Genomic DNA, 10,414 nt, shown 5'->3' with positions numbered 1-10,414 from the left:
ATCCGTCCAGGGGTGGGGACTCCACCATTCCCTGAGCAGCCTGAATGGAGAATCTCTGGAAAATCCCTTCGTCTCTGGTCCATCTCCCCCCCTCAGCCCACACCTGGGGGAAGAGGAAATGAGGAGGAATCAGCCCTTTCACCCTGGATCTGCTCCAGCCCTGAGCACTGGTGAGGCACAGGCTGCAGTGTGTGCCCCAGTGCCCCATGCCAGGGACATGCTGAGCTCCCCTCTCCCTGCCCCATCCCCTCCCAGAAGGACCCCTTGGCAGCAGGAATGCCTGGAGAGGAAGGACACCAAGCCCCCTGCTCTCCCAGAGCACTTGGCCACCCAAAACCTTCCCTGTCAGCCCAAACCAAGTCACCTCCTGAAACCAAGTCACCAAGAGACAGCAAACACCGAGTGCAAAACCAGGGTCTTTTATTAGAAATCTCCTTGTATAAAAATGATCATGCTCTACACAGTCATCGAATAATTCATAAACATCCAGGCACTGAACTTTGTTTTTTTTTGTGTGTTTTTGTTTTTTGACTGGTCAGTACATAAAGCAGACGTATTTCAATCCATATGGTCATCACATACATTAAGGAACCACCTATAAAAATCAGCACTTTGAACACAGTCTAGGTTTTATTTTATTTTATTTTGTTGTCTGGTTTTTTTATGTAAATTTTATGTATTTTTATTTATTTTTCCTTTTTGCAACATATAGAATTTGGTAGGATATGGGGGAGAGAGTGAAGAGGGATGGAGGAAGACAGGAACAAAATAAAATGGAGGATTAAAAAAAAAAAAAAGAAAGAGAAAACAGAAGGTTCTGCACAACCACAAACAATCTCACAAATTCCAGAAAAGGGAAAATGTTGGGTCTCTTTTTTTTCTTTTTTTTGCCAAAATACAGAAAAAAACCCCCAAAGACTTGCCGGAGTTCGTCACCTCCTCCCTGCTCTCCGTCCCCCCGCTCCTGTCCCGCTCCCTCCGGGAGCCATGCACTGACACCGTGGCCGTGGGATGGTTTTACTGGTTCTGTATGGATTTTTTGCTGCTGTTGATGGCCGTTCTCCCGGGAGCTCTGCCCCAGTGGCCCCGCAGGAGCGTTTCCCCAGGCCGCCACCTCCCCTCCAGGGTCCTGCCGGGAGCGGCTCCGCTCCCTCCGGCCGTGGCTCCCGCGGTCCCTGGAGCTAAATCGCGTGGTTGCTGTAGCTGACATAGGTCTGTTTGGTGGCCAGTGCTGGAAGGAGAGACAGAGCTCACATGGATCAGTCACCGAGTCCACCCTCCCCTTCTGGCTCCCGTCCCACCCCGACCCGTCTGTCGCGTCAGGAGATGCTGGCAGGGATGGGAACAGGGTTTGCTCCTGGATCCAGCCAGCACCAGCACATGGGATCCTTCCCTGGGAGGGCACGGAGCCATGGCAGAGGGGCTGAGCCCAGAGCAGCCTCTGGGTGCTCTCTAAAGACAGTTCATCCCAAAGAGTGACCCAGGATGTGACACAAGCCATGGGAATGTGCTCTCGGGCTCCCCTTCACTTCCCTCAGCAACCTCCTACAGACAGACCATGGGTGCTCCATGTCCCCAAAGCTCATCTTGTCACAGCCCTGCAAGGCACAATTTGGGGTCCTGCCCTCAGTGGGCACGATGCTCTGTGGAGATGCCCCCATGAGGTCCCGAGGCACCACAGGGCTCAGTGGGCACCCTCCAGCCAAGGACACGGACAGTGCTGGCACAGATGGCAAAGCCCAGGACACCCTGAGCAGCACAAACGTGTCCCCTGTGGAGCCCTCCCATGGCACTGCACAGAGGGGACACCTGGCAGCTCGTGGTGCCTCGCTGACAATCGAACCTTGCTGCAGGTTTCCAACTGGTGTTCCCAGATAACAACTAGATAGAGCAGAAGAAATTGGAGCTGACAGAGCTATTTGTTAGCTGCGATGTTTTCGTAGCCGATCTGCCCGTATCAAAGCCCTGTGAATTATTTATTCTGTTGTTTATTTAAGGATACGTGACCCGCCAGTGACAGAGTGAAAAATGTCCCCTCGGTGCTGCACCGACATCCCCCCCATGCCTCCTGCCCCCAGTGCTGCTCCCTGCCTGGCACAGCCAGGAGCTCACTGCCAGCCCCGCTCACGCCGAGCTCCCACACCCCCGTGAGAGACACGTCGCAGCAGACTCTGCTCTCCCTCTCCCAGCTCCTGCCATCCTCAGAGGATCCTGCTGCGAGTCCCCCCGGGAGCCGCCTTACCTTGTGTTTCCAGGTTTTCGCAGAGCTCCGATTTGGCCTCTCCGTTGGGGCGGAAACCTCCCTTCTGAGAGAACTTGTTGGACATGGTGGCCGCTGTCACCACCGCCTTGAGGCTCCGCTTGCGCTTGGGGACGTTCTGCTCCGGGTGGAAGAGGATGATGTACACCTTGGGCATGTAGAGCATGCCCAGGGACACCGAGGCACTCAGACTCACCGAGATGGTGAGCGTCGTGGTCTGGATGTACATCTGCAAGACACAAGGGCACGAGCTGAGACCCCCCCCAGCTCTGTGGGATCCAGAAGGGTCAGCTGGGAAAGGAGGAAACAGGGGACCATGGAAAAGTTGGAATTAAATAAACTGAGTGGGGAGGCAGTGCTAGAAATGTTGGCACTCCTGGATCTTTAACATTAGGCTTGATGCTCCAGCAGCTGCAGGGCAGGAGCTCTGACGCCGATGGTGGGCACAGCAAGGACACCCACTCCCGGGGCACCCTCGTGCCCCATCTCCCTCCAACAGGTAATTCCCATTCCCCAGCTGGCTCCTGGGCCCTTGTCATGTAAGTCACATATTACACACCGACACTGCCTTTTTGCAGTCAAAACTAATTTCACGCTCACTGTCCAGGACTAACAGTGACAGATGTTTTGCAAAATGAAAGCCCATTAATCTGACTGTAGAATAATCCATTTTTCTATGGAGAGCATTTGGCAGGCTCCTCACAAGCCGGGGGCATCTGAAGCAGGTGGCAACCTGGAGGAGGAAGAGACCCCCTCCCTCTGCCCATCCCATCTCCCGGGGTGGCCAGGAGTGCAAGTCCCTGCTCCACAGGCATCCCTGCAGACATCCCCCTCCATCAGCATCCAGCACAGGGCTCTGTCCTCTCCAGCATCCTCTCCTCCACACAGCTCATGTGCTGGGCCAGCGAGGCTGAGCAGGGAGGGGGCTCTGGCTCTCCAGGTGCCTTTGCACACCCCTGGTTTGCAGAGTGCTGACAAGGGTTTAGCAGCTTTAAAGCAGTTCCTGACCTTCGCCCCTGACTCTGGCACAGCACAGTGTCCAGGGATTGTCCTGCAGGTGTTTCCCACGTGGGATTTAATGCCACGTGAGGAGGCACAACCTGGAGGAGCCAGGGAAGCCCAGGGACTGCAGCAGCAGCCAGGGTAGGGGGTCCCCACCTCTCCAGGGCCACACACTTGCCCTGGGGGCTCAGTTTCTGGAGTCAGTAGAGCAGAAAGGTGGTGGAGGGCAGGTGCTGAGGCAGGGGCTCTGCACGGCTCCCTGGGGCCATTCCATGCCAAGAGTGAGAGCTGGTGGGAGACCCCCATTCCAGGCAGGGCTGTCAGCCCCCCCAGGACCCACAGGTCCCAGCTGTGACTGTGCAAAGCAAATCAACACATGGCCCAGATTGTTCCAACTCAGCCCTGAAGGGAAAATGCCACAAAGCTTGTTCTGAGTCAACAGAAAACTTTGGTTTGTCCCCAGAATAAAACCTCCTGCTGTCACATGCACTGGTTTGTTTGTTCCACCTTCTCTCTCTAGGCAGTTTTTGGAAATAAAAATGTCATTTCATCAAGCAAAGTCAAAACATATCTCTGTGCCAGAATATGTGCGCTTTTTTCTTTCTTCCTCTTTTTTTTCACTCCAACTCTCCAGACTCTGCTGCAAGTGTCCTGAACTGGCCAAGAACAAGGGCAGCACTGAGACCCCAACTCCAGGCACCCCAACCCCTGCCTGGGAACCAGCACAACTCTGCCCAGCACAGCGTGACCCTGGTGGGACATGGCTCAGCACCCCTCATCTCCCAGACCCCCTCCTGCTCCTCAGCAACACCTTTCCAAGGAGCCTCACTCCAGCAATTTCCAGTTTTTGTGCCTCTGCAGCAACTCCCCCCCCCGTTCCTCGGGACTCGAGGGCGTTTCAGCAGGGAGGGAGAGCAGCTGAGCTGAGCTCAGACGTCTCTGTGTGCGCTCCCCCCACACGCGGGGCCAGGGCACCCCACACCACCAGGGACTCCCCTCTGCCGAGACTCCCACGGGCACCAGCTCCGGCTCCCCACGCTCCCCCACCTCTTTACCTCCTGCAACACTTCTGGGGTCTCACAGGGCCACCGTGGTGACCTCCACCCCAGCGATGCCTGTGCCAGAACAGCCCCGTGTTCCGCAGCCCACACCGGCCCCCGCAGCCGTGTCTCACCACACCAAACCCCCGGCAGCTCAGAGAGGAGTATTTTTAGCCTGGAGCTTCAACACAGCCATGGAGCTCTGCTCAGTTAACCTTTTGCCACTGCAAAAAATGACCATTTCTCACTAGTGCAGTTCCTACTCTCTTAATTGGTTTCCAGCCCAGAACCCCACTTCGCCCCTCCGTTAACAAGACTTGAGCTTTCTCCAGAGCCCTCAGGGGTGTGTGCTGTGGCTACTGAGGAAGTTCCAGCTCCTGGCCCAGCAGCAACTGCTGCCTCATGGGCAGGATGAAAGAGCAGAGCCATCTCTGACTCAGGACAATGACGTTGCACCAAGGGACTGCAGCAACCTGAAGTGACCCCGCACAAGCCCCCGAGCCCAGTGCTGTGCTCAGCCCTTGCCCAGGGCTGGATGATCCTGTCCTGCCTGAGGGAGCAGCCCAGGCTCAAGGCACAGCCCTGCACAGCTTGTGCTTGCCCCACAGCAAATTTCTGCAATAATTGGAAACTCCCCCCACCCTAAATCCATGCCTGGGCCCACTACAAGGGATTTTGCACCGTGGTGGCCGCTGGGGAAAGGCAGATCTGCTCAGCCCTTCTCCAGCACACTAACACCACTGGACAGTCCCTCTCACTCCTTCCCTCTCCCTCTTTTCCCTCAGCTGAAAGCAAATGTGATAAACAGGGAAGCAGACAATGACTCCACTGTTCCGCTGCCGCCTTATCAGCGCAGGAAATTGTCTCTTTCTTTAGATCCTCTGTTATTGCTATTTCTGTAATCCGCAGGGATCGGTGGGGATAAGAGGTTCTTTTCAGAAAAGGCTTGGGGGACTTGTTACAGTAATATGCCACCTCCATGCAAAGTTGTGGGCACGAGGTAAAGCGAATTAAAATAAAAGCGGAGATTATTATTATCCGACTCCTCCAGACCACGAGGCCTCGGCTGCAGCCTCAGCTGGGGTCTGGGCAGAGGTGGCAGCGGTCTGGGGTGAGGGTCTGCCCCGTGGCATCCTCAGGACTCCAGCTGTGCTCTCAGGGGAGAACAACAGCCCAGCCAATGCTCCTGGCTTTTCTGTTCCCAGGTGTGCAGGTGCTCCACGGAGCCCAACAGGCCCTTGGTCCCGGCAGCCGGGACACTCAGAGCCCACTCCCCCAGCACAGCACCAGCTGGAATGGCAACACCCCTCCAGGGATCACTCGGCAGACTGAAGGCTTCGAGACAGAGCTCTGGTCCAAGGGGAGTTGGGAACATCACTTTTTCCGCCTCTAATCAGCTTGTTAGCAGCCTAATAACAGAGCAGCCCTGTGCATTACAACCCCCAACGTGAGGCACAGCCTATTGTGGAGCTGCTGCCTGACAGCCAGCGTTCGGCAGCCCTAAATTATCCCGTGACAAGCTGCAGTGAAGAGGTGAGCAACCTTGCGCATAATCTACAATCATTATCATTTCCATCTTTATTACCCACAGTATGCCGAGCACATTAAGGAGGCTTTCAGGGAGCTTTTGTTTTGCAATAATTTCTTAAAAAACCTGCTTTCTTGTTAGTATCTCCCCTGCCATCTCATCAAAATGGAAATGCTGCAAAAGGCTCCATTTATTTCCTTTAATTCTCCTCCCCACTTCCAGCCAGCACCGGCTTGGTGAGACTTTTTGGTTGAGCCAAGGTTAGAGCTGGCTGGGCAGGCTCGGCCTCCTCGAGCGCCGGGGCTGGATGCTCTGAGCAGAGACAGTTCAGCAAAAGGTCCCTCAGCAAACCATCCCCAGCCCTTCGCAGTGGGTGTTCCCAAAAGCCATGGTGTCAGCAGCTCAGCACCGTGGGGACACACTCGGGGTGTCCAGAGAGGGGTCCGGATGGTGGGTCACCCCGGGGATTTCCAGGGAACAGCAACTCCAAGATTTGTTTGTCAGAGCAGCTCTGGGCTGGCAGCGGGAGCTGTTTGCATTTGACATAAACGAGATGATTCCTGTTTTGACTGGCAAGCAAAAGGATTTGGGGCTCATTCATGAGATTTTTATTCTTTGTTCTTAATCCCTCGCACTCGAGCACGGAGCCTCATCCGGGCTGGCCTCAGTCCCATGGGAACTCAGTGCTGGGGAAAGGCGCCGGCTGGGCAGCACTTGGTCCCTTTCCATGCAGAAAAAGTGCTCATGACACTGGGACCTGGATCTGCCGTTGGGACTCATCCTCCCCTCCCACACACCAGCATCCTGTGCTGCCACTGCTCCCATCCGGAGAGGGGCAGCGGGGGCAGCAGAGCTCTTCCCACCCCAATTCCCATGCTGGCTGGGCCAAGGGAAGCGACCTGAAGACATGACAGCCTCTCTCAGCCCTGCTCCTCACAGCCCACCAGACACCAGCCAGGCCTCTGCCCTCCTCCCTTACCTTTTCCGCCGACTGTGACGTCCCAAAAAATATCGGGATGAAGGCTAACCACACAATGCAAGTAGTGTACATGGTGAACCCGATGGGTTTGGCTTCGTTAAAGGTCTCCGGGACTCCACGGGTCTTAATAGCATAGACAGTGCAGGTGACCATGAGGAGCATGCTGTACCCGAGCAAACAGATGAGGGACAGGTCCGAAATGTCACATTTGAGGATGCCCCGGGCAAAGTGGGGGTTTGTAGTCCGCTGGTCCTCGTAGTCAATGACAGAGTGGGACGGGTCCACGATGAACCAGATGCAGACGCCGACGAGCTGCAGCGAGATGAGGCTGAAGGTGATGACCAGCTGGGAAGCGGGGCTGATAAACCGGGGGGCACTCACCGACTTCTTGCCCTGCTCGAAGATGCGGTAGATGCGGTTGGTCTTGGTGAGCAGCGCGGCGTAGCTGATGCTCATGCCCAGCCCGAGGAAGATGCGTCGCAAGGAGCAGGTGCTCAGGTCGGGCTCGGCGATCATGAGGAAGGTGGTGGCGTAGCAGAGGAAGATCCCTGTCAGCAGGACGTAGCTCAGCTCCCGCCCCGACGCCTTGACGATGGGCGTGTCGTTGTAGCGCACGAAGGTGATCACCACGAAGAGGGTGGCGATGATGCCCACGATGGCGATGAAGACGGGCACCACGGCCCAGGGCGAGCTCCACTCCAGCTTGATGATGGGGATGGGGGTGCAGCTGGTGTGGTTCTCGTTGGGCCGCTCGTTGAAGTGGCAGCGCTTGCAGTGGAACTCGTCCAGCTGGTACTGGTAGCCGTCGCAGCGCTCGCAGTGCCAGCAGCAGGGAATGCCCTTCACCAGCTTCTTCCTCTCGCCCGGCTTGCAGGGCAGGCTGCAGATGGAGCTGGGGAGCTGGGTCCCACCTCCTGGCCACAGCATGTTCTCAACCTGTGGGGAACACGGCACCAGCCCCGCTGACGGCACTCTGGCCTCAGCCAGGCACCCCCAGGGCACAGGGGATGCCCTGCCCTGCTCACAGCAGTGCTACCCAGATCCAGCCCCTCATCCCATCAGCACCCAACCTGGCGTGGGGATAGAGTGGTGATGAAGCTCTCCACTGGCCTTTTGGGAAAATTCAACATCAGAAACCCAAACCAAAGTCCCTCCTTCTCTGAGAAAACCCCTTCTGCTCTGTTGTGGCTTCTCTTTCCTGCCCGATGCCCGGAGCCCGTGGGGATGGTCACACGTGCTGGTGGTCACCGCAGCTGAAGCACAGGTGTGTACTTGCAGTACACCCTCCCCTCTGACCCCCCCATGTTTGTCTGCCTGACTTTGCACCCATGGGCTCCCAGGCTCGCAGACCCTGCTTGGTGAGAAGAGAAACCTGCAGGACCTCCCCTCAGCACAGCCTGTTCACGGCCCCAGTGCAGCACCAGCAAGCCCTTACCTTGAGGTGCAGGTGGTCTGTCCACTGCCCGATGACTTTGTACTCAGGGGTGGAGTTCCTGATCTGGTACTGGTAGATGTCGTAACGCCCCGGCGCGTCTCCGTTCTCGTTGAACGTCACGGGGGTCCCAGCAATGCCTGTGGGACAGGGGGGGCTCAGCACCCACAGCACCCCCAGCATGGGGAGTCCTGGGGATGGGGTCCAAGGGGGCTCTGGTTTGATACTCCCCCCCCACACACTGCTTATTTTAAAAAAGGGGGAAAAGCAGCTTTAAAGTTAAATCAAGTGAAGTCTGCAGATAAACACTAATGAAAGGAAGAAAGTGAAAAATCAAGCAAGAGGGAAAAGTAAATAGAAGAGACACTGTGGAGGAGATCACAGAGTGGAGATAAATAGAAGTAATAAGAGGACAGGACAGAAAATGTTTATTAAGGAGATACAGCAGGGGAAAATGGCATTTCCAGAGGAGATCTGAGACAGACAAGGGCAGAGCAGCAGGATTCAGTGGGACCTCTGCCAGGGGGGAGGAAAGGAGGTGAGGGGGGGAGCAGGCAAGGGGAGAGCCCAGGCAGGATGCCCGGGTGAGGACAGGATTGGTGCTGGGTTACGCTCCAAAGGCTCCCAGGAGGTGTGGAAGCTCAGACCTCCTCATCTGCTGATCTGCTGGGAAACTGCCCCATCTCTGCCCCCCTCATTCGCAGTGCAGTGGGTGCCAAATGGCAACATGAATAACTTGTGGGTGCTGCTGGGTGACCCTTAGTGGGCGACCAGCAGGGACACCCGGCCCCTGGGGCCGCTCCTGCCGCCGCCCCGGGCATGACAGACCTGAGAAGTTGACGTTGCGGATGTACTTGAGCAGCTCCACCCCGTCCACCGGGTCCATCCTGGGGCACAGCCCGACCTTGCCGGGGCACAGGTTCTTGTGCATGTTGTGCAGAGCGTGTCCCATGGCGTAGACGGCGTCGATGACGAACTGGACCTTCCCCTCCTGCTCGTACGAGGAGTCCTGGCCGATCCGCTCCCGGTCTGCGGGTACAGGGGGAAGCAGGTTCCGTCTCCCTGCGCCCCAGCCAACCCCTGGGGCTGCACCCAATCCCTGGCAGACAAGCCCACCCTGGACTGGAGCAGCTGGAAACTCCAACCCTGTTCCCAAAACTGAAAACCCAGGTGATGTGCAGCCAAAAAACATTCACTGGGGAAATACCCAACCAACCTCCCTGTAACATAGTCCTGAAAATGTGGGTGCTGCCACCCTGCTGTGCTTCCCAGAGCCTTTGGGATGTCACATCCCAGTGCCATGGGCCATCCTCATACTCCCAGGTGCCCAAGAGGGATGCAGACTGGGCTGTGACTGACTTCCCACCCTCACCCCCATGCACTGACCTCCTTCATCTCCTGGGAGCTGCCACAGGCTCAGTCTCTATCAGTGGTATCAAGGAACGCCCAGGCAGCATCCACCACTGTCTATGTGTCCTCCATCTCACTTCCAACACCTCCTGTCCCCCTTCTCCCCTCGTCACCCCCTGCCACCCTCTGGCCTCACTGACCCCACAGCCTTCCCAGCTCACAGGATCCTGCAAGGATCTGGCAATTATCGGTGACAGCTGCCTTCATCCCTGCCATAACTGCCCTTAATGGGACCAGAAACATGTTAATCACTTAGCAGAAGACACCGCTTAATGTAACAGCTGTTAATTACAGCCCAGAGAACATCTCCCAAGGGGCACTGCCACGACAGAGCCTCGGCCTCTGCCCCCCCCTCGCCACCTCCAGCCACAACCAACGGGAAGGAGGGTTTGTCAGAGAGCCAAGGGCACAGCCTCCCTCCTCCAGAGGGGCAGCACAGCCTAGAAAGCCGTGCAAGGGTGTCCAGAATTAACTCTGGCTCTGCCATGCTCTGATGTAAGGTGGGGTTCACGGGGGCCACGGGGGACCAGGCACTCAGCTGTACAGGTGGGGACAGAAAGGCACAAGCAAGCATTGGGTGCTGATCCTCTCCATCCCTGCTGTGGGAGGGTGGGATGAAGCTGGCTCTGGGTGCAGAGCAAACCTCTGCTGAGAGGGGATGGCCCTGTGGGCTGTGCCGGAGGTCCCTGTGCCAGGATGAGGTGACACGTGCCACTGACATGACACTAAAGTGAACTGATAACAAGCTGACCGACAGGAAAAG

The 10,414-nt window shown here is 56.7% G+C and overlaps 1 protein-coding gene across 2 annotated transcripts in view; it reads right to left on the bottom strand.

The window, feature by feature from the left end:
* Positions 1-398: 398 nt before the first annotated feature.
* The window catches only part of GRM4 (glutamate metabotropic receptor 4), a 35,678-nt gene continuing 25,662 nt past the window's right edge, over positions 399-10,414 (bottom strand). For both annotated transcript variants that reach the window (XM_051808699.1, XM_051808700.1), the window contains exons 7-11: positions 9,070-9,270; positions 8,245-8,381; positions 6,810-7,745; positions 2,243-2,489; positions 399-1,231 (exon numbers count right to left, since the gene is read on the bottom strand). In XM_051808699.1, coding sequence (XP_051664659.1) covers positions 1,182-1,231; positions 2,243-2,489; positions 6,810-7,745; positions 8,245-8,381; positions 9,070-9,270 — 1,571 coding nt within the window. In that variant the 3' untranslated portion in view covers positions 399-1,181. The remainder of the gene's footprint in view (positions 1,232-2,242; positions 2,490-6,809; positions 7,746-8,244; positions 8,382-9,069; positions 9,271-10,414) is intronic.

The sequence above is a fragment of the Manacus candei genome, unplaced genomic scaffold (genome assembly GCF_025592945.1).
Source record: "Manacus candei isolate 608988 ecotype Guabito, Panama unplaced genomic scaffold, ASM2559294v1 h1tg000073l, whole genome shotgun sequence".
Lineage (NCBI taxonomy): Eukaryota > Metazoa > Chordata > Aves > Passeriformes > Pipridae > Manacus > Manacus candei.
This window is presented reverse-complemented; position numbering and strand designations above follow the sequence as displayed.